We start from the raw sequence: 23,463 nt of genomic DNA, 5'->3' as shown, positions 1-23,463 counted from the left end.
AACAAGTTGTTACATCAACATTAGAAGATAAAAACTGCTTTCTGAAGGAGCTGTTAACAATTTAAAGACGTCTAAGATTCGAATTTCGAATTAAATTACTAAAGTAAACAAGTACCTCAAAAATTATATTTAAGCAAATGAGATAAGGAAGTGTATTTTATTGTTTTCCACCAATGATTAAGAAAGTTACTGGTTGTTATTTTTGTGGATTAACTTGTGCATATTGCTAACTGAGGTAGGTCACTGAAGAGCTTACTAACGTAACTAAACTAAATTGATTTCCCAGAAGAACAGAGACGTTAATGTAAATGTTAACTTTATCACCTAATCAGTATCTGTTTCAGCTTCCTCCACCCCCTGCTGGCTGTTCACAAACTAACTCATCAAAGAGTTTCATGGTAAATGAGCAGTAAGTTTAGGGCATAAAATGCAGTTTACTCTGACAGTATCTACAGTAGACAATTAGAAAAAAACGTAGGTTTTACCTGACTGTATACTATCTATCAGCATTTTACTGTGAATTTAAAACGGATTATAAAACTGCACTGTTATTTAAATTTTAGCATCATCAAAACCAATGTTTGGAGTGAGAAAATACAAGCTTATAAAATGGTAGCTATAACATGCTACCATTTTTGTGATACATAATCTAACTCCAATTACATATTGTCTAATAAAGAAAAGAAGAACTTTAGTTGGCAGGATAACATTTTGTTCCTCTGTAACTTTCTCCAGAGTCGTGTTAGGTCAGCTGGTTCTTTGTGTTCTATAAAAGACCCACAATTTAAACGTACCAGTCTATTTGTGACGACTTTGTTATCAACCCTTTACACTTGTGGTGTCTGGGAGTAAGCGTATGTAAATGTTATCTATGGTTATTTTACAGCTGATTGCTGTAACTATTCATGTATATGAATGAGACATAGTTTTGATTGTAATATTCCGAAATATGGTAAGATGAGGTAATAAATCCACCGTAAAGTTCTGGCGATCCCAAACTGTGTGTGTACAATAACAGATTAGATGAGCACTTCAACTCTCTCAAATATGATCCCAGATTGCTGGTTTTATCTGTACGTGTTTGGTCATGAGGGCAGGCAGCCATCTCGACTTATCAGACATGTTTTTATCTCACTCAGAAATGTGCAGTCTTTAACTCGTCTCCTTTTTCCCAGGTGGTGACCGGCTGTTTGATTTTGTCGCTAACAGCGTAGAGCGTTTGAAGGTTCTCAGACGGCTCGGGGTCAGGTAGATGCCATTCGATTAAGATCACATACAAGACAGAACCTAAGAGTCCTCCGACAAGTGGAGCCACAATCGGCACCCAGAACCAGTAACTGCTGCACCTGAAGAGCAAACACACAAATTCTTATAAAGAAAAGTTCAAAGATTTCAGAGCTTGTTTGGTGTCAACAGGCAATTCTAACTATTCTTTATTAAGAACAAGCTGTATCGTTTTGTGTAGCATGACAGTGAGAAATGTCATGGCAACTATTTCCAAAGGTGTTTCTAGAGAAAACAGTCCTTTCATTGTCCTTGTTTTAATCTCATGTTGTAATAGAAAATCATTCTAAATCATTCTAATTCTAACAAACAGCCTAAAACACAGAAAGGACAAGAGAATTCACTCAAATTAAACAAGTTTGTCACCTAAGGTGAACAGGTGACAAACTTGTTTAATTTCGTCACCGACCTAAGGGGGTAAAACGACCCCCTTTTTTTAGTTTTTCGTTTTTTTAGAGTCAGTACATTAAGCATATTTACAAAAACACTAGAAAAATCCAATTATTAGGTGGTTCTGACCAAAACCGAACTTTTAAAATGCATGAAAACGTGTCAGTGGTGCAAGGAAGCAAAAGTATCCAGAGAGAACCTGTGAGTTCACGGAGAGAGCATGCAAACTCCACACAGAAAGGCTCCGGTTTAGACTCAGGTGTACCAACCACCCTGCCAGTATGCAGCCGTGACCAAATGAATTCAGCAAAAGTTTTGTCTCCCACCGCATTAGCTGAGTGTGTTAGATTTCATCTAATTTCACATGATTTCAGTCGGACTCACATGTTTACATGTATTTTCAAAAGTCTGGTTTCATTTAGATTAGCAACCTAATTTGGCCTTGTAAATGGACTCACAGCTTTACGTGGTGGTATCATAAGTGTCTGAATGAATCATTTTCTGTCCTGGAATATTTGCTGAGGGGCAGACGCAGGGTCTTAAGCTCACACAGAGCAACAGCTTGTGTTATGGAACAAGCAGCAGATCATTATCAGATGTTCTGTAACAAGCTGACACTTTGATTCTCCAGATAACCTCTCGACATGCACACATGTTCTGAGGAACACCAAGAAACGTGTATGAGAATGGTGAACAATGTCCCATCCAAAATGTTGATACAACATTTGGACTCAAGCTTTGAAATGTTTCCTGAGAAATATCTTTTGTTGTCTGAGTGCAAAACTACATTTAGTGTTGTATATAAAGTAAAGGACTTACTTGAAAACTTCAATTCCATAGCCTGCAGTCAGTGTAAAGAGACGGGGCCCCAGGTCACGTGCAGGATTTATTGCAGCACCACAGTTAGCTGACATTGACACAGAGATCCCCAGGACGACGGCTCCAACCACAACGGGGATCATCTCCGAGGGAGCGGGGGTGTTCCTCTTTTCTTCCAAACCCAGGATGCACAACAACAGCATGCCAGTACCCACCACCTATTAGAATGAGGAATTATTAATTCACTCAAAGTTTCGGTAAAAAGTGTTCTGCTAAGGTACTGATTTAATGCAACACTAATTAATCATTAAGCTCACTTGATCGAGGAAACTCCCGCCCACACTCATGTAATCTGAGGGATATGTGGCAAATATAGAAGCTGTCTCGTTTGGACCGTATACAGTCAACTTTCCTCCGCTATAGTCCATGATTGCTTCTGCAACAGAAACAGATTGGTGTGACAAAGAAAACAATAAAATAAAGTGCAAGATTTACACATGTGAATGTTTGTCTATTAAGAAATGCTCATGAAGGAGTTCTGTAAAACCAGACTATCCAAATATGTGGTGTGTCCAAACATTGAAAGAAAAAGACTGAACAAAGCTCTTGTATGACAACAAATAAAAATGCAAAATGGACCATTAACAATATGTTGGCACCCTTTGCTAACTGCAGAATCTTTGGCAACTTTTAATCCTCTGATCTTCTCCTGTATCCACCTACGGGCTTCTTCCCCCTCTCATTTAGAAGATCCTGGTACTCTTCCATTGCTATGTCTTCTCTTCAAAGCTGTCAGGGATCCAAATTGCAGCCACAGACTTCAGCTCTCTCTCTTTTCCCTTCAAGTAAATCCCTGCTTCAGGTCTTCCTGCTGAAAGTCCAGCAGTGGTTCCTTGGACTCAGCTGAGCCTTGTTTGTTTCTTATTCTATTCAATAATCCAATTAATCTTGTGTTTTGTCATTCAGCTATTTTCTTACATTTTATTGAAATAATCTGACTTTACATACATGTTCAATTGCATTCAGCTTTTATTTATTCTGTATGTAAGATTCAGAGGAGCCCATACTGCCAATGAATTTCACCACAGCTCTATTTAACATTCTTAATAATGGAGATAATGGAACCACAAACCATAGTAGACCAGATAGACCACCCCTGATGCAACGTAAGCCCCCAGCACCTGGACGAGGCAGTAGGGCACCAGCTTTCTCCACTCCACCTTCCTCAAAACACAGAAACTTAGAGTCACTGCTGGGTTCAGATGGGCACCTACAGAAAAATAGAGGATATGAAGGAAGAATTGAAGGAGAAGGCAAAAAGGAGGATAGATTGGAGGGTAATAAAAACTCAGATTATCTCTGGAACATAATACACTTATTACCTAATGTTAACTTTGAAAAGCTGGGTAATACCTTATCATAAAGGGCCAACAATAAGTATGGAGCACTCTTATCAGTTAATAACTGTAGTAAAACTCCTCTACTAATGCCAACGTGTTATTGTCCTTGTTGGTTGAGAGGGTGATATTTTATTGATTTAAAAACATCATAAAACGGTGCAGATTTAGAGTGGATTAATTTTTTTTTTCATTCTTTACCTGAGATTCCCTTCGTGAGGTACATAGCCGACATCACCCCCACAGAGAAGGCCAGGTTGGTCGACAGAAACTGGCCCTTAGTGTCTCTGCTGGTCTTTACCTGCGCTGCAGCGGCGCATCCAAAGAGCTGGCAGATAAAATGGCCAGAGCCAGAGAAAAGGGTGAGCGGTAATGAAGCGTGCCTTTCTGTGGCAAAAAAAAACACGCACACATTTGGCAAAAATTCACATGGATATTTTTCAATTCCTTAGCTGTTCTCTTGACGATTGTTTCATTATTTATAGGTAAAACAAAGGCAACATTCATATTAGCACTTGTTAGAAGAAACTAATTATATCCCCTCATAAACTTAGACTTTGTAATGAAAGCAGCTATCTTATCTGTGTGACCATGTAATAAACCATAGAACTCATCTCTCCAGAAAGGAAAATGTTAAAAGCTAATGCTATAAATCTGTGAGGGAAAAAATGTGGAAAAGGGCATGAACAGTGAAAATATATACTGCTTTAAAAAGATTGAAATTAAACAAGAGGAAAAAATAATAACATCAGTTAATATTAATTTTGTAACTAATATTTGGACTCTAAATTGTCCTTAGGAGTGAGAGTGAGCGTGGATGGTTGTTTGTCTCGTTTGTCTCTGTCTGGCCCTGTGATGGACTGGCAACCTGTCCAGCGTGCACCCTGTCTCTCACCCAATGACTGCTAGGACAGGTTCCAGCCCCCCCGTGACACTAAATTGGATTAAGCGGGTATAGAAAATGGATGGATCACATTTCATTATAAAAGGGATTTTGAAATTAAATCAAATAAATCTCAAATACCAAAGTGTGACTTACCAGCAAGATGAAAGTTCCCAGGAACTCAGCCATACACTCTCGTACCAGAGGGTTCCTCACTTTAAGCGCACGTAAATTCAACATGTCTGAAGTTGTTGCTCTTCTCAATGAACACTCGACTCTACCTTTCTGCCTCTCCAGGAGCTGATGTGACTAATTCTGGTGAAGGCGGTAACTGTCCTCTGGGACTATAAAGGCTTCTGTCCACCTGAGCATCCGAAGATCTGTGACCGTATCCCACGTCTACATCTCTGTGTAACTCAATTACTGAGGTGGGACACCTCAGGATTGGCTAGTGCAGATAACGTGTTGTGTCACATCTGTTAGAGGTTGCTTATGTGAACCGAGGCCATAAATAAACACATAATGAGTTGACAACTGTAATGGGGGGAGAGAGGGGGGGGGGGGGGGGTAAGCCATAGTGTTTTTATAACATGTCAGTTACCTCCATAAAACAAAATTACAGATTTTACTGATAAATGATAATCAAGATATGCATGAGTTTGAACCGTTTTATTAGACTAATTTAAGAAATAATATAAGAAATTAAATACACATGGTGGCATTTCAAAGCATTTGTAAGTAATACGGTTGACTCTGACTATGTAATTGGAGAGACAGACCAATTTCTGTACACTGTACATTTCAGTTTTGCCTTTAAATATGACATATTATCCCCTTTTACATTTTCCTGAGGTCTTACTGCACATTTGCGCTTCTTTAAGCCCTACTGACACACCTCTCCTGAAACCAGGTTGTTTGGAGGAGCTGAGAGTGAGAAGCTACTCATCTTGTCCACCTCCTTTCTTCCCTTCCATAGGCTTGTTATTGAGATAAGTCACAAGTTTGCGTTGCTATGACAATTGAGCAAGCCAAAGGGGAGGAAAAAAGTTGTTAGTGTCTCGGAAAGGACCCAGCAACTATATGGAGTCATACTCTGAGCAAGAAGGAGCTACTGGAGAGGTTCAATAATCAAGGCTTCAAAGGGGCGTTGGTGAGGGGTTAGTGTAACCATTCACACACATTCATACACCGATGGATGCATCAGTAGACAACACTGGGGTTCAGTGTATTGCCCAAGGACATTTCAACATGTGGCCCGGAGAAGCCTGGTGTTGAACCACCGACTTTCCGATTGGCAGACATGAGAGAGAGGAGAGGACTGGTGTTGTGCCAAAATCAAACCTGATCCACACAGCTGCGGGTTGTATGAATTACAGACTGGTGGTGGCCTGCTCTGGAAGGTTTCCGATCTCCTGCTGGATGTGGATGGCTGCTCCATCACCCCCTGCTCAAAAACTGGGCGTCATCTTGGACAGTTTCATGTAAAAAGCATCACCAATACCACTGTATACCACCTGAAAAATATCACAAGACTGCAGTCTTTTTTCAAAAAAGACTCTTCACTCTTCACTCTCCTTCTGTGTGACTGCCCCCACTACGTGAAACAGGGCTACACCTTCATATCTGCGGTGCCCCCCCTCTGGGCCTGTACCTCAAAGCACACCTGTTCTCTGAGGCTTTCACGGTCCAACCCCCTCCCACTCACACCTTTTGTGAAGCGACCTTGGGTATAATTAACAGTTCGATTAAAAAGCTTCACTTAACAAAGTAATGTCATGACATTAATGTTAATCTTCTTAGAGGTTAGAGGTTGGCTGGTGTACAATCTTCACTACCTAAGCTAGCACTGAAAAGGCGAATAAATAAATAAACCATGATGAATTATTTTTCAAATACTTACATTTCACTTATCTGATGTTCAGGTACTGAGAGTTGGAACTGATGGCTCAGCTTTTTCAGTGTGTTTTTTCCAGTGATTTTGGATAGATAGTAACTTTAGAAACTCAAATGTATACCGTCAAAAAGAACAAAAAAGTGATTTTTCCATAATATGTCCCCTTGAATCAGTTTTGATAAGTTGTTCATTATTAATCTAAATTATGCTCAACTGCTGTTTATATGAATAAATAAACTTGATAAAGGGTGGTCATTAACATTAATGATTTAACTTAGCAAAGCTCTTTCAAATTAAAATGTTTAATAATTGAATGCTAAAGAACCATAAATACATAAATCTTGACACAATGTTCCCGGGTAACGTAAGAAGCCCCTCAAGTCGTCTGCATGTCTGCATTTGACCATAACCCTCTTGCTGAACTCTGGACTCTTGAAGAATTACGTAACTGAAATAACTGCTGTTTAATTTCCAAAGCCATGTGAGCATGGTATGACAATGAGCTGACATCAGATAAGATACAGGTTGTTGTGTTTTTTATTCTACCTAATATTTAATCTGAAATGACTCCAAGGCAATATTTTGTAATGGGGTAACCTTATGAGATTCACAGCTATTCTGTTTTTGTTGCGATAGATATCGGAATATACACACCAACCCTATCTAATGGCAAAATGTGAAACAGGTATGAAAGCAAAATCTTTGGATTTGGACTGATGGACACAAAATCTCCATTATTTACATTTCACCTAACAGGACTTTCAAAGTAATGCATCTATGTCCGAAGTTTGACGTGTGTGTCCAAAACATTGCATATTGTTTGGCCAAGAATGGTCATCCAGTAAGCCAGAAAAAAGTTGTTTTTTAATGCCAAAACCTAACCTAACCCAACCTAGCCATGTACTTTTTCTTTTATAAAACTCTTTGGCCTCACCAAAGAGGCAGCTTGAAGCTAAAAAAAAAACAACCAAAAACAAAATGAGGTTTAAAAGTAGAGCAAAAGCAGAAAGTATTGTTTTCAGCCACGTTCACTGGAAAAGTTTGTCTTCCACCAGAAAAAATATTTCGAATACATGGTTACCATTATGAAAGAACCTGTTTTTAACCCAAATCGAAATATTTTCTTAAACAGGTGGTTTTGTTGTCTGAACTTACAGTAAGTAAACAAAAACTAAAACTGACGATTGTGAAATATCAATGATAATAATGATAAAACCTTGCAGAGAAACAAGGTCAATGTGACAGTAAACAGTGCTGCCCAACTCCAATAACTGCCTGCTGGCTCAAAATGTTGCCTCGATAGCTCTCTGACAAGGCACAGTTGCATTCACTGAAAATTGGAGTTCCAGTGGATGAATACTGTACACATGCAATAAATAACTGATTGGCTCTTGAGTTGCTTCAGGCGTAGACAGAACAAATTAGTTGTGTGGATACCACATCGCTGTCAGATGCTGTTCCCCAGGGTTCAACATGAAAGAAAGCTCCCTCAAATCTCACATGAGTATATTTACACCTCCTTCAGGTGCTTTTGTTCTACAGATGTTCTGTAATGCCTGTATTTATGATACATAGCTATTTGGTAATATCGTTGACAATTTTTTCTTGACTATTAAAGTTTACATTTTGCAGTTACACTATCTACATTCACCCAATATATATTTCTATGTAATGTTTCTTTAATTCCCACATTTTTAAAGGGATTCTTTTTTTATTTTCCTCCCTAGAAGTGTTTATTGCTTCTCGTGCTTGTAAAAAGCCAGCAAATTTCAAAAGCCCACGGCCCACTCGTAAGGCTGTAATTATCTCCCACAGAAGCTACTGATCCTGAACCGTCTGTGAGACAGTGTTTGCAGTCCGGGTCTCTTCCTCAACATAATAACATTACGATGAAACACATTTTGTATAGTGTATGCCAAGGGGCTAGTTTTGCTTTTGGACAATTCCAACCTGCAGCTGTAATGCATTCCATCAGCCTAACAATCAGAGCAGAATGAACGTCACAGAACCAAGACACAAACCAAATGTTTCCAAAGGAAGATGATACGAAAGACTGCAGTAATGTACTGTATCTAAGAAGAATGTGGTTTTTTTTGGTAGACGGTAGTGAAGGTGTAACAGCAAGTGTTGTTACCAGATCTGCTTTCTAGATGTTTGATTAGGTATGATGAGGTAATACGATGCCTCCCTCTGCTGGAAGTGGGAAAAAACAAACTTAATCTGTTTGTGAGTATTTATTAAAAAGCCAAAATAACATCTAAAAGCTGTATATTCACAAAATATTACAACGTGCTTTTACATTTATAAGTGCCAAATTACATGTTTATTACTGACAAAAAAGTATGCTGCAAATGTTGATGTCTTGATTTAACTGAGGGGATTTTAATATTGGCTGATACAATAACATACCAGGCCTTGAGGTAGATGTAATCCTGTAAAAAAACATGAGAAAGCAGGAAAAATATACACCTTTGACCCAGTTTCTGTCTTCTCAGGGTGCTGTTATGATGCTGTTATTATGCACTGTTTCAATGCATTTAAAGCCCACGTCATTGATTTGGAGTTCTTTGCCACTGTGAGCAGCGCTGTCTCTCTTGGATAACATTCAATGTCTTGTCCATCCAGCATTCACGGAAATTTGTACGGGTCAATGAGCAACTCGATAATCCTCATGTTTGCAGATGTTTCAGGGGGCGGCTTAGCACCACGTCCACGGGCCCAGGCGGAATACTTTTGATGAAAGTCCAGGCCTCCAGCCGTCTCATCTCCGTCATGCTTCTGCCTTGAATTTCTAGTACCTCATCCCCAGAACACACCTTGTCAACAGGACCACCTGAGGCGGAAAATAAATTAAAACATTTATAAAAAGTTGTTGTTTATTGCAAGAAGCTGTTTTTCGTTTTTGTTTTTTTTTAAAGATTTGAACCAGAAGATGTTATAAAATAATCATAAAGTGTGTGTATTATTTCAGAATGGAGCCAGGGACACAGTGTATGCAGTCATATAGAAAGAACAGATAAGGTAACACGACAGTTAAAAAGATCATCCGATCCCTACCAGGCCTTAAACTTTTGTTAATACAACTTCAGATAAACAGCAACACATGATGTATCTCACTGTCTGATTTGTATGTAATAAAAAACAAGCAAAAAGGCAACATGTGAAAAAACAAACTCGTGTCAAACCACGCCAACTTTGGCAACATTACTAATCAACAAGCTTAATGGCGGTGTCAGAATATTTGTGAGACATTCCCGATGCAATGTTTATATTTCTCTGAAGATCTGCACTTCTCACCCTGAAAGATCTTTTGTATGGTGAGAGGTCTGTTTCCCTCGCTGGAGCCGACACCTCCTTGCAGGCTGAAGCCCAGATCTCTGTTATTCTTCTCCAGCTGAACGCACACACGCTGACCTGTGAGGGGTGGAGACACACAGACACAGCATCTCACTCTGCACGACTGACAAATGTAGTTTTCAGAGCTCTCGGTAAAGCATCCCCTTTCACCTGTCTCGTGCTGAGCTTGCGTTTCTCCCTCATTATTTTCCTGTACTGTGTTCTTTAGGCCACCTCTGACATCACTCCTCCTCAAGACCACCACTCCCGTGTTCCGAGTCTTTGCCCTTTTCAGCACCTTTAGGGCCTCCCAGTGGGCACTGCCACACAGAGCAGTGCCATTGATGGACAAAACGGGGTCTCCCTCCCTTATGGAACCCTCCTGGGCTGCAACACCTGAATGAAACACCCTGTGAACCTGAGAGGAAGACACCAGGAAACAAACAGATGAGTATGCTGATGACAGTTTGATATCTATTGTGAGAGAAAGTGATTTCTTACAGTGATAGGCTTATTTTGGTCAGCGCCTCCTGCCAGACTGAAGCCCAGTCCTACTCCCACCTCCTTATGGAGAACCACTACCTGCACATTGCTGTAGTCCTGGAGCAGGAACAACAAGAGAATGTAGTCATAGTTTTACTCCCAGTTTAATCTTTTGGAACATTGTTATCTTCAAGGCACATCAGAAAGTCAGATTTTTGAAGAAAACATCTAAACACATTGCATCTTCAACACATCTTCAACACATTAAATAAAAAGTAGTTTAAATTAACAATAAATTCCACAGCTGTGGGCTGCAGTGTACATTAAGCCACATGGCCCATGGCCGTGGAAAGTGGGGGTGCTGGGGATGCAGCATCACCCTTAGTGAATGACCCTTAGACAGGACAGTTTTGCACTTCACTTTAGTCCAGCTTAAATGTGCTCAGACCTGGATCGTGTCATTTTCATAAAGTAGTCTTCATGGAATAGTTCTCCAGGTCTTTGAAGGATATTTCAAAGCTCTATATTTTGACTTTATATGTATATAAATATATTTATCTATATTTCAAAGCTCTCATCTAGTTTATACAGTACTATGCAAAAGTCTTGAGCCACCAGCTTTCTTTTAAAATGGGAAATAATGGGCAGCAAAATATCAAAGCAGGTGCAAACATAAATGAGAATATAAGGCAAAAACAGACTTTGTACAATTCTAACTAGCTTCAAAGGTCAATATTTGATATGAGCACCTTTATTCTTTATCACAGCCTAAACCCTCTTAGAAAAGCCTTCTTGTCATTTCTTTAAGTAGTCTTCAGGAATAGTTCTCCAGGCTTCTTGAAGGACATCCCAAAGCTCTTCTTTGGATGTTGGCTGCCTTTTGTTCCGTTCTCTGTCAAGATGATCCCACACTGCTTCAGTAACGCTGTGGTCCGGGCTCTGTGGAGGATTCATCCCCCCATAAGACCCGTTGCCACCGATTTTCAGTCCACTTCTTGTGTCATTTGGCAAACCTCAGCCTTTTTTTTCCCCCTGTCTCCCTTCCTTAAGAATGGCTTCTTGACAGCCATCCTTCCATGGAGACTGTTTCTGATGAGGATTCAGTGAACAGCAGATGGATCAACTGAAGGTCCAGGTGCATCTCTCAGATCCTGTGTCAGGTCTTCAATGGATTTTTTTTTCTATTTCTTTAGCAGATCACATTCAGACTCTGTTTATCTGCTGTAGATAGTTTTTTTAGGCTTGACACTTCTTTTGTCCTTCATTTTCCAAGTGTCTTCAATTTTTTTAAAGGACCCACCGCACATTATGGTGAAATATGCAAACTTTTCAACTATGTAGGGATTTGCCCTGTTGGTGCAAAATTGCAATTTCATTCCTGTCAAACTGTCAAATCTTTGGCATTTTGTAAGTACAACTCAATACATTTGAACAAATCAAGTGTATTTTGGACAGGCTGCTAGTACTTAATTACCACTTAGACTATGTTATCTTTTTCTAGTTGGCTTTATACAGTTTATCCTTTAGGTTAGGCACCTTTTCATGCTTGAATGATTCATAGATCAGAGTTAATTGGCTTAACAAAAGCAAAACAAGAACAAAAAACTCCAAAAGCATTCCTCTGAAAATGGTCAGGTACAAGAACTGGACATAAAATTAGAGAGCCAATATCCAAAGATAAACTTTGAAAGACCTTCAGAAAGTCTGGAGAACTAGTGCTCAGGACCACTTTAAAAGAACAAGAAAGCCTGGCTGCTTGGAAGCAAAATATGAAGAAATGTAGGGTGGCTCAAGACTTTTACTTAGTACTGTATGTCATTTTGCGTTGTTCAGCTTTAACTGGGATTTCTGGATGCATCCTTTGTCCTCTGTCATGTTTACTTACAATGAAGTTATGAAGTGCCCCTGAGCCCCAGTGGTAATTTCTACTTCTCCCTTGGGAAAACTTTTGAAATTGTGAGTCTTTGGACTAATTCCATTTAAAGTTAGGATCAAAATCATTCTCAGAACATTGCATCCTACATTTGTAAAGAGTTTTCAAAGCATCACAAATTGTTTTGGAAACATAGTCATTGTAGAGCAATCATATATGTGAAATATAACAGAGAAATTTCACAGAGAAGCGGATTAAAACAAGTAAAGGGGGTCCACAGAGATGACCGGAGCAGCATCAGACAGGAAATACACAGTTATAACAGCATGGGTACACTGCCCTCATACATTGCTGGTTGAGTACAGCAAAACACTGTGCAATTTTTCAGATGCTGCCATACCTGCAGAGTGTCATCACCCAGGGTCCTGACGTCCTCCACCAGCCGGTCGAGTTCCTCAGTGGGCAGCAGAGATACACAGGAGAAGCCTGACACATCTGAGCTGAGTGAGGCAGACCGGCGCCCTGATGGCAGCCACTCATCCTGGTCATTATCTGATTCAAAGTCAGCTCCAGCAAAGTTACACAGGTCTGAAAGACTGCAAGAAACAAACAAAAAGAGTGTTAGCAGGAAGGAAAACTCACCAGATGCTTTTATGATGACCTCCATCAAACCAGAAAGCTGATTTTCTAAACATTACCCACCTGACACTGTAACTCCTGCGATCTGACTGACTCATATTACTTGTAATGGTCACTGATGATTCCCCAGAATCTGAATCATAGTTTGAATCTTCATCCCTCTGTGTGCTTTCATCATCATCCTCGAAGTCATTGTCACCCATATTCCAGCTCTTGTACTCTGGGTGCAGCCCGGCTACCCAAGCATTTAAGTCCAAACATGATTTCTTCCCTTTCGAATAGACTGTATTGACATCTGAAGAGGGGAGCTTAGAGAGGTTGTTGAGGGAGGTGGTGGCAACAGGAAGAGGAGGAGAGTCAGAATCTTCTTTTTTGTCTGCTTTTGTGACAAGAGAAGGGCTTTTGTGTCTTTTATCTGTAACAGGAGTGGCACTTTCTGGTAGTGCAGGTGACATAAAAGGTGAGTCATTGGGGCTGTTTGTTGGAGTCTTGTCATCGTCACTAACCGGTGAGGTCATCTCGTGGTGTGGACTTGGCTGCACAGAAGATGGATGTGGGGATGGTGCAGCGGTAGCGCTTGCATCTCTCTTGGTGAACTCCTCGGGGCTCGAGACTTTGGAGAAATCTGTCTCATCGATGTTCATCTTTCTACTGCGTCTTTGAGCTTCTTCATTTAGAGAGATGTGTAGAGTACTCTTGAGTCTGGAGTATTTATCAAAATCCTCAGAGAAGTTGTTTTTGCTCTCACCTACTAAATCATTTCCTCCTGTCTCTACCTTCCCTAGTCCTAGACCAACCTCATCTACAGATAAAGACCTCTCTGACCCAAGCTTCTTTCCTTTTCCTATCGCCATCTCTTCCTCCCCTCCCTCCCTCAGTCCCTCCCATTTTTCTCTTCGTCCACCTATTTCTTTTGCTGACCTGCTCTTCTTCACTCCATCACGGCCTCTGCTGATCTGTGTTGGAACAGAAAAAGTACGTCTCGGCATTGTAACTTGGCCTGCTGCTCTCTGTGTCAGAGCCTCAAACTGACTAATCTTATTTCTCACGCTGGTTGTAGAGGGGAACGACAGCATCTCTGGAGACTTCTTCTCCTCTGCTGTTTTCGGTGCAATCTTCTGTTTAGCTGTCTCAAACACATCTTCATCAGTAGACCCATTCTTCAATTCAGTCTGTTCTTTAGCGCCTTCATTTGTCTCTTTCTTTCTCTCATGCAGTTTGATTCTTTCAGTTCTCTCCCTCAGCGTTCCGTTCAAAGCATTAATTTCACTCATTTCTTCTTTGAGGTTTGCCCTTATATCTTCCTTGCTTCCACTTGCACTTTTTTCTCTGAATCCAGGTGACTTTCTGAAAGTCTCTTCTAGGAGAGTGTTCTGTTTATTAGCTGGAGTTAGCCCTCCAGTAGTGAGCCTACTCCTGGCTCTGTCCAGGGACTTTGTGCCTGACTCCACCATCCATTTCCCCCAGTTATCTTCCTCTGAATTTCTCCTGTGAAACTGTCGTACCGGTGCTTGCTCTCCAGATGTGTTTGTCCTTGGAGAAAATGATCTTTCAGACTCCGAATCATCTCTCACAGTCGATATTTGTGACATTCTGCTTTGCGCTGGACTTTTGCTCTTGCCTGATGAGAGCCGCCTCGGAAAGGTTCCCCCTGCTGATTTCTCACCTGCTGACTCAAAAAGTTCCTTTATTCGCTCTCGTATACTCCGACCACCTGTGGGCCCAAACAAATTCTCTGTGGACCTCGAGTTAGGCAAAGAGCCTGACCTAAACCTGGAAGGGAGAGAATGACCCCAACTAGTGCTGTCCAAGGTCTGGCTTGTGTGATTCTCTGGACTTCTGTCCTGAAAATAACCCACAGATTTAAGGCCATGTAGAGAAGAAGTCCCCCTGCCTGTAAGGTCAGTCTCAACTCTTGCACTCTGTCCCTCTAAATGTTCACTGAGTACAGCGCCTCTTTTGGCTGGCAATGTGGACACATCAGCTCTGGTAGGGCTTCCGGTCCCTGTTCTACTGTTTAAACTCTTACTTCTACTTGGCAGGTTGCATTTCTTCCACTCTGTCCTCCCCCGGCTTATAAATAGAGAGTTTTCTCCTCCGTCACCACCAGAATTTGTGATGTTTTTGTCTGCTGTACGGTTCTGGTTCAGCGTTGTTGGCAGCTGATGGCCCGATGCATCCCTCTCTTCACTCTTCTCATTGACACTGCTGCTCCCAGTCCTGGCTTGATATCCAGAGACTGATTCCTTTAATGTACCATTTGTGCCAGCGTATGTCCCATGTGTCTCTATTTCTCCAACGCCCTCCTCCGTCTCCCTCTTCCTAACACCTGGCCTGCGAGTGAGACTGTAAGAGGGAGAGTTGGCTGAGCGGACAGTGAAGCGTGTGCCTGTCATCTGCTTGTTGTTCTCACTCGCTGAAGTAGGCAGCAAGGACAAGTCCATTGTCTGAAAGTAAACAAAGTTAATGACCTCCTGTCAGATGCCAGAATCCAAAAAGAGAGCGGAAGAGTGAACTTGATATTTAACTGTCTTTTAGGCTGCCCTCTGGAAGCAGTGCATAAGAATGCTCGCAGTTCTCTCGTATGATTTTTGCACACACGGATCCCTCTATTCAGAATTCATATATTCATGATTGTTCTCGGCTTTGTGGTCTGGAAGTGATGGATCTTCTGGCTCCTATCCTTGATTTCTTGTCCCCAGGAGTCTCCAGTTCCAGCTTGACTTCAAGGAGTAGCTCCCATTGTCTGCCAAGCATAAAAATGTACAAATTTCCATCCTTAGAACGGATCAGGCTGGAATGTTGTGATATGTGGATTGTGGTTGCTCTGGGTACTCAGAATGGTCAGACAGGAACACAGTGTGGTATAAGATGGGGAACTGAGTATGTTCAAGTTTAGCAAGAGGTGGACAGGAAGAAGAAGAGATCTGAAAACTAAATGGAACTATGAAACGACAAGTAATACAACAGAAATAAAAAAAAGACAGGAAAAAAACTTGCTTCAAAGTCTGTCAGTCATTTCGCAACATGTCACTGCCTTCCTCACATTCCTCTAACTCTGATTCAAAGAGCCCATTCACAGAGCAGCTCTCTGCTTCTAGCACATATCATTACATCTGTTTACATAAGCGACATACTCAAGACTACTTGTCAGCTAAACCTGAAGCATAAACTGGAAAAACCCACCTGACAGCAATCCACTTGGCAAAAAAATTGTCCATTAAATAACCGTAATGAGTCTCGGTGACCTGCGCATGAGTTTCATGAAGTCAGAAAAAGACAGCAACTGATGGATAAACCTTGTGTCGGTGGATTCAGGTAAAATGAGCAGATGACACAGCCTAAGCTGTTTTTGATTTACATACAGTCCACTGAGATAGATCGTATTACTGATGGACAATGACTTATCAGGGACATCTGACTGTGCAGCAACATAAAACGCCCATTGTCAGCCAGTGAAACTATCTTCGATCAAGTGACAATGAAAATCAAATCATAACTTATGACTTGTAAGCTGGCAGTTTGGTGTACATATGTAATAGACTACAACCTGTCTGATCGCATGAAGCTTTACGGAAGAAACCAGTTCAGAGTTACAATGTCTAACAACAGTGTGTAAACAGTCTCTGGTGGTGCTTTCCAGTGCAGGTGAGTCTGAGTGTCAGCTTACGGAGACACCTGTTCTGCTGCCTTGCAAAACCTCCCATCTGTGTAACCTGGGCAACACTTTAAACGTCCATTAAACAGAAAGAAACAAATTCAATGACAGGTTGACCCTCTAATCCACTCACATATTCACAAAATGTCTGTCTTACCCTCCAGAAGTGTGACTTCGGTTGGTGTCCTAAGCCATTGTAAAGCAGACAGGGCGCAGAAGGGACATCAGCCTCTGACTCCTCTCTCGCTGCCTTTTCCTCTTTCCATCAGCTTTGCATGATGGACTGAGTACAGTGACGCAAACCGGCTACACTGGTTTATCCTCCTGTTCTCTCTTTTTCTTCCTCTCGGCCTCTCTTTCTCTCTGTCTTTCTTTCTCCTCCTCCTGCCATTGTTGTTTTCCTCCCCTCACAGGGTAGCATTCCTGACTACAGTTCAATGTGTCATCCACCAAACGCCTCGACAGGGAATGCACGCACACACACACACACCCTACACACTCTTCAAACTCTTTCAGCTTGCAGCTCGTGACATCAGCATTTTGTAGCTCAAGGGAGAGGAGATACAGCTCAGATAATTGCATGAAATGATACAAAACTGACTTTTCCCAACACGGACTCATAATATCACCCCACCTCAGGCAAACCTGAGTCTAATCATCTGGGCTGAGCAGGTATCAAAATACATAATAACAGAGCACCTTTAATTGGGACCAGAAACTACAAAGGGCCAGGGATAAATATTGTTTTAAGCGCACCTCTCTGATGTCATATGTTCCACAAAGCACTGTCTTTTGCAGAGAGGCTTGTTGAGAAGCTGTGAGACTGTAATTTTGACCCCGAAGAAGAGGGGAAAGAAAGTATTTTAGATTTCTTGTAAGTTTATCCGCACAAAAGAAGCACCATTTGTGGGAAAGCTGGGTCCTCGCAACTGGCAAAAGGATGCTACCTCAGATATATAGAATTAAAGGAAATAGAAACAGTACTTACAGTTTTAGGTGATAGCTCGAGGCTCATCATCTTACTGCAGGTTATTTGCGTGCACCTGCTACTTCTACTGCCTTCCGTTGAGAGAGAGGAAGCTGTGGTTGGTGTTGCACTAAATTCAAGATCCTTTTTTGCTTGCCTGTGCCCGTCAAGCGAAACTGAATAAGATATATTGATTTTAGGGCAAATTTTAGAATACTAAAGCTTCGGTCAATGATTAGCCTTGCAGACAGAGGGCTGGGAGGTTGCATAGAGCCCATCTGGAGTGAGATAAGCATGTGAGTAGGGGTAAATAGCTCAGGCACGACTCTGCAGACACCCACCCTTGTTCTTCGCAGAAGAATAGCACTCTCTGTCTCTGCAGATGGATGCATTAAAAGTCTGACTGTCACAGACACACTGGTGCTTTAAATTCATTCTTTGGGGTGTGGGACTCAGTAAGTGTGGTCTGCCAAAAAAGATAGATAAATAAATAAGTCTGGGGAAAATGTGACTGTCGAAGTTTAAGACGAAAGACTTGATAATTCTAATTTTCTGAAGCATTTCTGTCTGTTTGTTTTGAGGCGTCGTTCTGAGGTTCAACAGCAGGTGGCGGAAAAAAACACAGGAACGTGAGATTCTGACGTCAGCCTGGGCCGTGTCGGTCACGTGACTGTCACGGAAGTCAACAAAGCAGGCAGTGGAATGTAACGGCAAGAAGCACTTGAACCAACTCGTATGTTTTCTGACTCTGTCTTAATGTGTGTTTGATGTGACCTAAAGACCGATGCTTAAATGAAACCACACGTGTTTCGAAGATTGACCTCTGGACGCGAGGTTTTCGCCTGTTGACTTCGTAAAAACGATTTTACCAAATCAGTCTCAAAATGCGGACGGCCGGCTTTCTCTCGAGCGTTAACGTTGTTCTCGTAATGGCTTACGGAAGTCTGGTGAGTTTGTTTTCCCATTGTTATGAGGGGCTGGATCAAAGTTTGACTCATTAAAGCTTAAGTTGAAAACCCGCGTGACCACAAAATTGGAAAACAGCTCGAGTTTGAAGTTGCAGAGTTTGGCTCTGATTCCGAGTATGCGGAACTCCTAATCCAAAGAGTCAGCCTGTCTTTACAAGTACAACAGAAATGCAACAGCATCAGTGTTAAACACAAGGACAGTCATCAAAGCCTACAACTACTTTAATGCATTGTTTTCATATAACTTCACTTTATATGTGAAGCGCAGCAGCAGGGGCGATTCTAGGGTCAGACTTTTAGGGGGGCTCAGCCCCTCATGAGACTATGGCTGTCAAACGGTGCCACCCTCCCTGCTAAACTATTCCCTTTACTTTCAATAACTTACCAATAATTACGACAGGTTTTTTTTTTTTTTTGCAAAGCTATTCAGCCCTTTTCACTGGCAAACATCTATTTAAAAAAAACAGATATTGATTTCATACACAGCCCAGTTAGTGAGTGTCGTATACAGATGGTTATTGGAATTGATAATTGGTGAAATGTAAAATGTAATACACCTGTTTTATGAATGCCCATCAGTTGGTTAAAATACTCCTATAATTTGTCTTTATAGCTGATAATAGGAGAAATATACTAGACACAGTTTCAGCCTATGAACCACATGCGGATAATCTGCCTTGTCATCAAGTAATGAAGGAAGCGTCACATAAAACAGATACTGTTGTTATTGTTAGACCAGGCCGTCGCTCGTCTCTGTTCAATTGAGCAGAAAGCAAACATGTTAGATAACAAACGCCTTTGAAAATGAATCACATTTTCTGAATTGTCTCCTGAGATTTTGGTATTTATGGCATCAAGTCGGTGAAGAAAGCCTTGCCTCATTTGCTATTCTGAGATTGACAAAGAACCCAGGTACTGTGATCAGGAAAAGAAACACTTTGACTTTCTACAAACTTTAACTTTGTTGTGCAGCTTTGTCGTGCAGTGTCCGTGCTCAGCCTCAATATGGTTTATTGGTATGTGCACGTTTACTCCATGCAGCTCGATAGGCAGTCATGCTGATACGACCATATGCATACAAGTGTGTGCTCTTCTATTTAAGAGCTGTTTAACCTGCTTTCTATTAAAGCTGAGATTGATTCTGAGACAAGAAACCAAAGCCCAGATGCTTTTAGTAATTAGAGTAATATACCAATTAGATTTATTGTCATATTTATGTATTCTCCGCAAGTGCCTGTGTCCCAACAGGTCAGGAGGTCAGGTCAGTCTGTTTTGGCGTCAGGCGGGGGACCCACACAGCTTCTCGGCAGATGGTTTGAAAGTTGTGGCTGGTCCTTGTCCATAAAGTAGAGTATTATATAACCTTTGACTTTGCTCTAGGTGTTTGTTTTGCTGTTCATCTTTGTCAAAAGACAAATTATGCGATTCGCCATGAAATCTCGGCAAGGACCACACGCTCCCCTCGGCCACAATGCACCTAAGGTATGACCCGCAGCTCAAGCTTGATCTCGGACAGTTTCTTGCTGTCGAGCCATGATTTAGATGTGTTGTTTTGCTTGCATGTAATGAAGCGTTGCGTGCCTGCTTTTTAGGAGCTTAAACAAGAAATTGATGCAAAACTGTGCCAGGTTCAGAAAATCCACTTTGAGCCTCGTCTCTTGTCTCCCGATGACCACCGGTTGAACCAGAGAGACCAGTCTGGTGAGAAGAGCACATAAACACACCAGCAGATGAATCATACACGAGTAGTTTTTAATCCAGCTCAATGATAAGGCTGTGTGTGTGTGTCACAGGTTCCTATGGCTACCTGTATAGGATGAGAGCGTTGGATGCCATAAGAGACACTGGTAGGATTTTCCTGTCTCTGTTACTCATGTTTCGCTTCTTGCCTTGCCATGATGGCACAACTAATCCTCCCCATTGTCACATCAACGTCTCCACTCTCTGTCATCAGATTTTCCTTTCCGTGAACTGGGCGGAACATCCACCGCTGTGACTGGGAAAAGATTTCGGACCTGGCTGCTACAGCTCCGAAATTCCCACTGCATGTTCAGGGACAACCAGAACTCTCTCATCGACACGGTGCTCGATGGCTACAATAAGGCCCGTCATGGGGCAGAGGTCAGTGGTTCACATGTATGTGGACGTATGTGTTGTGTGAGTTATGCTATAATTAACACGTCTGGGCAATATTGTGATTTTTATGCTACAGTTCTGTGTCAAATTGAGCAACAAATAGATTGAATTTAAAAGCTTGGACTAAGTCATCTTAGCATGAATTTGCTCTTCTTTTTTATTTTTTATTTTCACAAAAGCAAAGCAAAAACAGTTTTTTTTAGTGAAAATATTCCATTCACGCAGGCATTCAGAAGCATATTTAAGAAGTATATTTACCACCATTGGCAGACTTTTTCGTCTTGTTGGAAATAATCTTACACGCTTGCCACACCTTTCCTTTTTAAAATGTTTCCCATTCTTGGCTGAAACAATCAAGTTCAACCAGGTTTGGATGGGAAGTTTCAGGGCACAGCCATTTTCAGGTGTCTGCAGGGATTGAGCACTGCGTTGGTTAGTTTATTAGGATCCCAATTAGTTGCAATAAAAAGCTGCTGCTATTCCTCCAGGGATCCAGATGAAGTCCAGACTCTCCGATCTCCTGTTACAAAAACAATGATGCTGCCATCACCGTGTTTAACTGCAGAGATGGCGTTAGAGCTGTGCTTGGTGCCTGAGTTCCTCCACACACACTGTTGGTAATTGTGGCCAAAACGATTAAATCTTAGTTGCATCAGATCAGAGGGTTTTACTTCTTGTGGTCTGAGAGTTGCTCAACAGAGTCTTAGTTCACTGATATGCACTGGATCTCACTTGTGAATGTGAATGGTCTGAATGTCTACGGCGATATATGGATATTTCAGTTGATTCATAATAATTAATGTAACACCAGAAAAAAATGATGTTTGTAGTTCGATGGAGTTTAATTTAATAGAAATCCAAAATGTTGTCGGCTGCATTGTGTTTAATTTTGTTTGGTTAGAATAACTTAACTTTTTGCCCTTTAGCCAAACCTGCTTTCTTTTACATTAACAGCTCACAGACGGGAGGAGGCACGCAACATGTGCTTCCTTTATCTTCAAGGTAGATAGGACGTGTGTGAAGAATAAACGTTGGAGTCAGTACAGACTGTCTTCTCTGATGTTGTGCCCTCTTTTTGTCTTTAGGCCTTTGGTGAGGCTGAATTTTTAAAGTACCAGGAAGCTCTCACTGAACTCGCCTCTATGTAAGTAAACACAAGCTTTTCCCCTCACAATGCAGCTGTACAGCCTTCCTTTTAAGCTAATCCCGGACACGGAATGTTGATTATGCCGTGGGAACAACCTGTTTCTCCGTGCTTTGCTCCAGCGTGAAGTCCAGCAGCGGCGGCAGCTCTCCGAGCCAGCACCACCAGTCTGCTGCCAGAGACCTGACCAGCGCCACTGAGCCTGCGAGCCTTTCCTCCACGTCCCCTACACAAACCACTTACCTCACATCTTCAATGCAGCAGCGCAGCAAGAGGCCCAGAAACTTTCTGGAGCTGAAAAACTTCAAAGACAACTACAACACACTGGACAGTACACTCTGAATTCTGCTTGAGCCGGTCCAAAAAGCAAAGGTCAAGGAATTCGAGCTGCCAGTGATCAGTGCCTATGTGGACAGTGACAATCACTGTTGTTTGATAGTTGTAGAGGGGGAGGGGGCAAAAAAAAAAAGACAAAAACACTGCCTTCATTGACTAATATGTACTGCCTGGTTTACAGAATAGTGTAAATCGGACTGCTGGTACATCGCTCTTTGCCGAAGTGTAGCTTATGCTTGTATTCTGTATTATCGCATGTATGAGTTCTGTATCGGGTAAAAAAAAACATGAATATAAAAGAAAGTAGGGTTGATTTGACCAAAACAAAATCTCAGCTATGGGGCTATGCAATGACATAGGACAATCAGTATTTATTGCACAAAGTAAAGGCCTATGCAGACGTATTGACATTAACCAAGAGCTTATAGTTAAGTGTTTTGTAGAGAAAACCGCCGTTTATGGCTGTTTTACACTGGGAGGAAAAAAAACTCTTTATGTCAGTTATGTTTACGTTTGTTTTTTTTTTCTTTCTTTCTTTTTTTTTTGTTCTTTGCTGTGAATTCAACAGCTTGTTCTTTCAAAGCCTCTTGTTACAGAAGCCATACTTGTTTACAGAAACTGTGACGATGAAGTGCTTTTTTAAAAAGTTTTATTTGATCGATTCTATCAGTGCAATGTATCTTAACTGTATTTCGGTGCATTAAGAAATTCTGAATGTGAGGTATGGCGTCAGGGGAAGTGTCTTTGTTATCGATACCGACCGGCCCGTTAATATCTGAGCTGTGTCTGTTTCATCCAGCAACAAGGCCTCGCACGGAGGCGTTCTAATGCCTGACTGATTTTATTCTCTGTGGCGCTTACTGTACAAGTTGCCATTCAGATAAGACTGTTACAAAGAGCTGAGTTGGTGAACAATGCTTTTATGCACTGTATAATCAACATGAAACACAGTAAACCCTGAGAATTGGATAACATATCATTATTATTTTTTCAAATTAAAGAAATGTTGGTTCAGATTTTTTGTGTTTTGTGACTTCTTCACCAAGGGAAAAGACATTTCTCTTGCCGTGCTTCACTGTTAAACAGTTCTCTAACCCTGTGGCTACTTCTAAATAGAGTGTAGTTTAGTCTAAATGAGTCCATCTACTTGACAGAAGAGGCCAAATGAATGAAACATTTCACAAATGTTTGTTTGTGGACCTTTTGTAGCTCAATCATATGCGTTTACTGTTGGTAAAAATCCACAAATTAGCCGC

General features: G+C 41.3%; 3 protein-coding genes across 4 annotated transcripts; 1 reads left to right on the top strand and 2 right to left on the bottom strand.

Moving 5' to 3' along the window:
- Positions 1 to 1,111: 1,111 nt before the first annotated feature.
- Positions 1,112 to 5,171, bottom strand: aqp10a (aquaporin 10a). Its single transcript, XM_072394266.1, has 6 exons — positions 4,930 to 5,171; positions 4,092 to 4,218; positions 3,626 to 3,763; positions 2,811 to 2,929; positions 2,494 to 2,711; positions 1,112 to 1,346 (listed from the first exon to the last, which is right to left on the bottom strand). Exons 1-6 carry the CDS (start codon positions 5,011 to 5,013, stop codon positions 1,136 to 1,138), a joined length of 897 nt encoding a protein of 298 aa, XP_072250367.1. The 5' UTR covers positions 5,014 to 5,171; the 3' UTR covers positions 1,112 to 1,135.
- Positions 5,172 to 8,886: 3,715 nt separating this feature from the next.
- Positions 8,887 to 17,874, bottom strand: LOC140316429 (uncharacterized). Of its 2 annotated transcripts, none has more exons than XM_072394259.1 (7): positions 17,645 to 17,874; positions 13,062 to 15,744; positions 12,760 to 12,955; positions 10,505 to 10,603; positions 10,175 to 10,421; positions 9,965 to 10,081; positions 8,887 to 9,500 (listed from the first exon to the last, which is right to left on the bottom strand). In XM_072394259.1, the coding sequence occupies exons 2-7, from the start codon at positions 15,440 to 15,442 to the stop codon at positions 9,337 to 9,339; spliced, it is 3,204 nt and encodes a 1,067-aa protein (XP_072250360.1). In that variant the 5' UTR covers positions 15,443 to 15,744; positions 17,645 to 17,874; the 3' UTR covers positions 8,887 to 9,336. The 2 variants fall into 2 exon arrangements, with proteins under 2 accessions (XP_072250360.1, XP_072250359.1); XM_072394258.1 differs by lacking the exon at positions 17,645 to 17,874 and adding an exon at positions 16,814 to 17,458.
- A 398-nt stretch (positions 17,875 to 18,272) lies between these two features.
- Positions 18,273 to 23,223, top strand: cunh1orf43 (chromosome unknown C1orf43 homolog). Its single transcript, XM_072394254.1, has 7 exons — positions 18,273 to 18,570; positions 19,972 to 20,073; positions 20,184 to 20,292; positions 20,385 to 20,438; positions 20,546 to 20,712; positions 21,813 to 21,871; positions 21,994 to 23,223. The coding sequence occupies exons 1-7, from the start codon at positions 18,508 to 18,510 to the stop codon at positions 22,211 to 22,213; spliced, it is 774 nt and encodes a 257-aa protein (XP_072250355.1). The 5' UTR covers positions 18,273 to 18,507; the 3' UTR covers positions 22,214 to 23,223.
- Positions 23,224 to 23,463: the final 240 nt, after the last annotated feature.

This window comes from Leuresthes tenuis, unplaced genomic scaffold (genome assembly GCF_036924035.1).
Source record: "Leuresthes tenuis unplaced genomic scaffold, fLeuTen1.0.hap1 SCAF_10, whole genome shotgun sequence".
NCBI lineage: Eukaryota > Metazoa > Chordata > Actinopteri > Atheriniformes > Atherinopsidae > Leuresthes > Leuresthes tenuis.
Note: the sequence above shows the minus strand (reverse complement) of the source record. Positions and strands in the feature narration are given on the sequence as shown.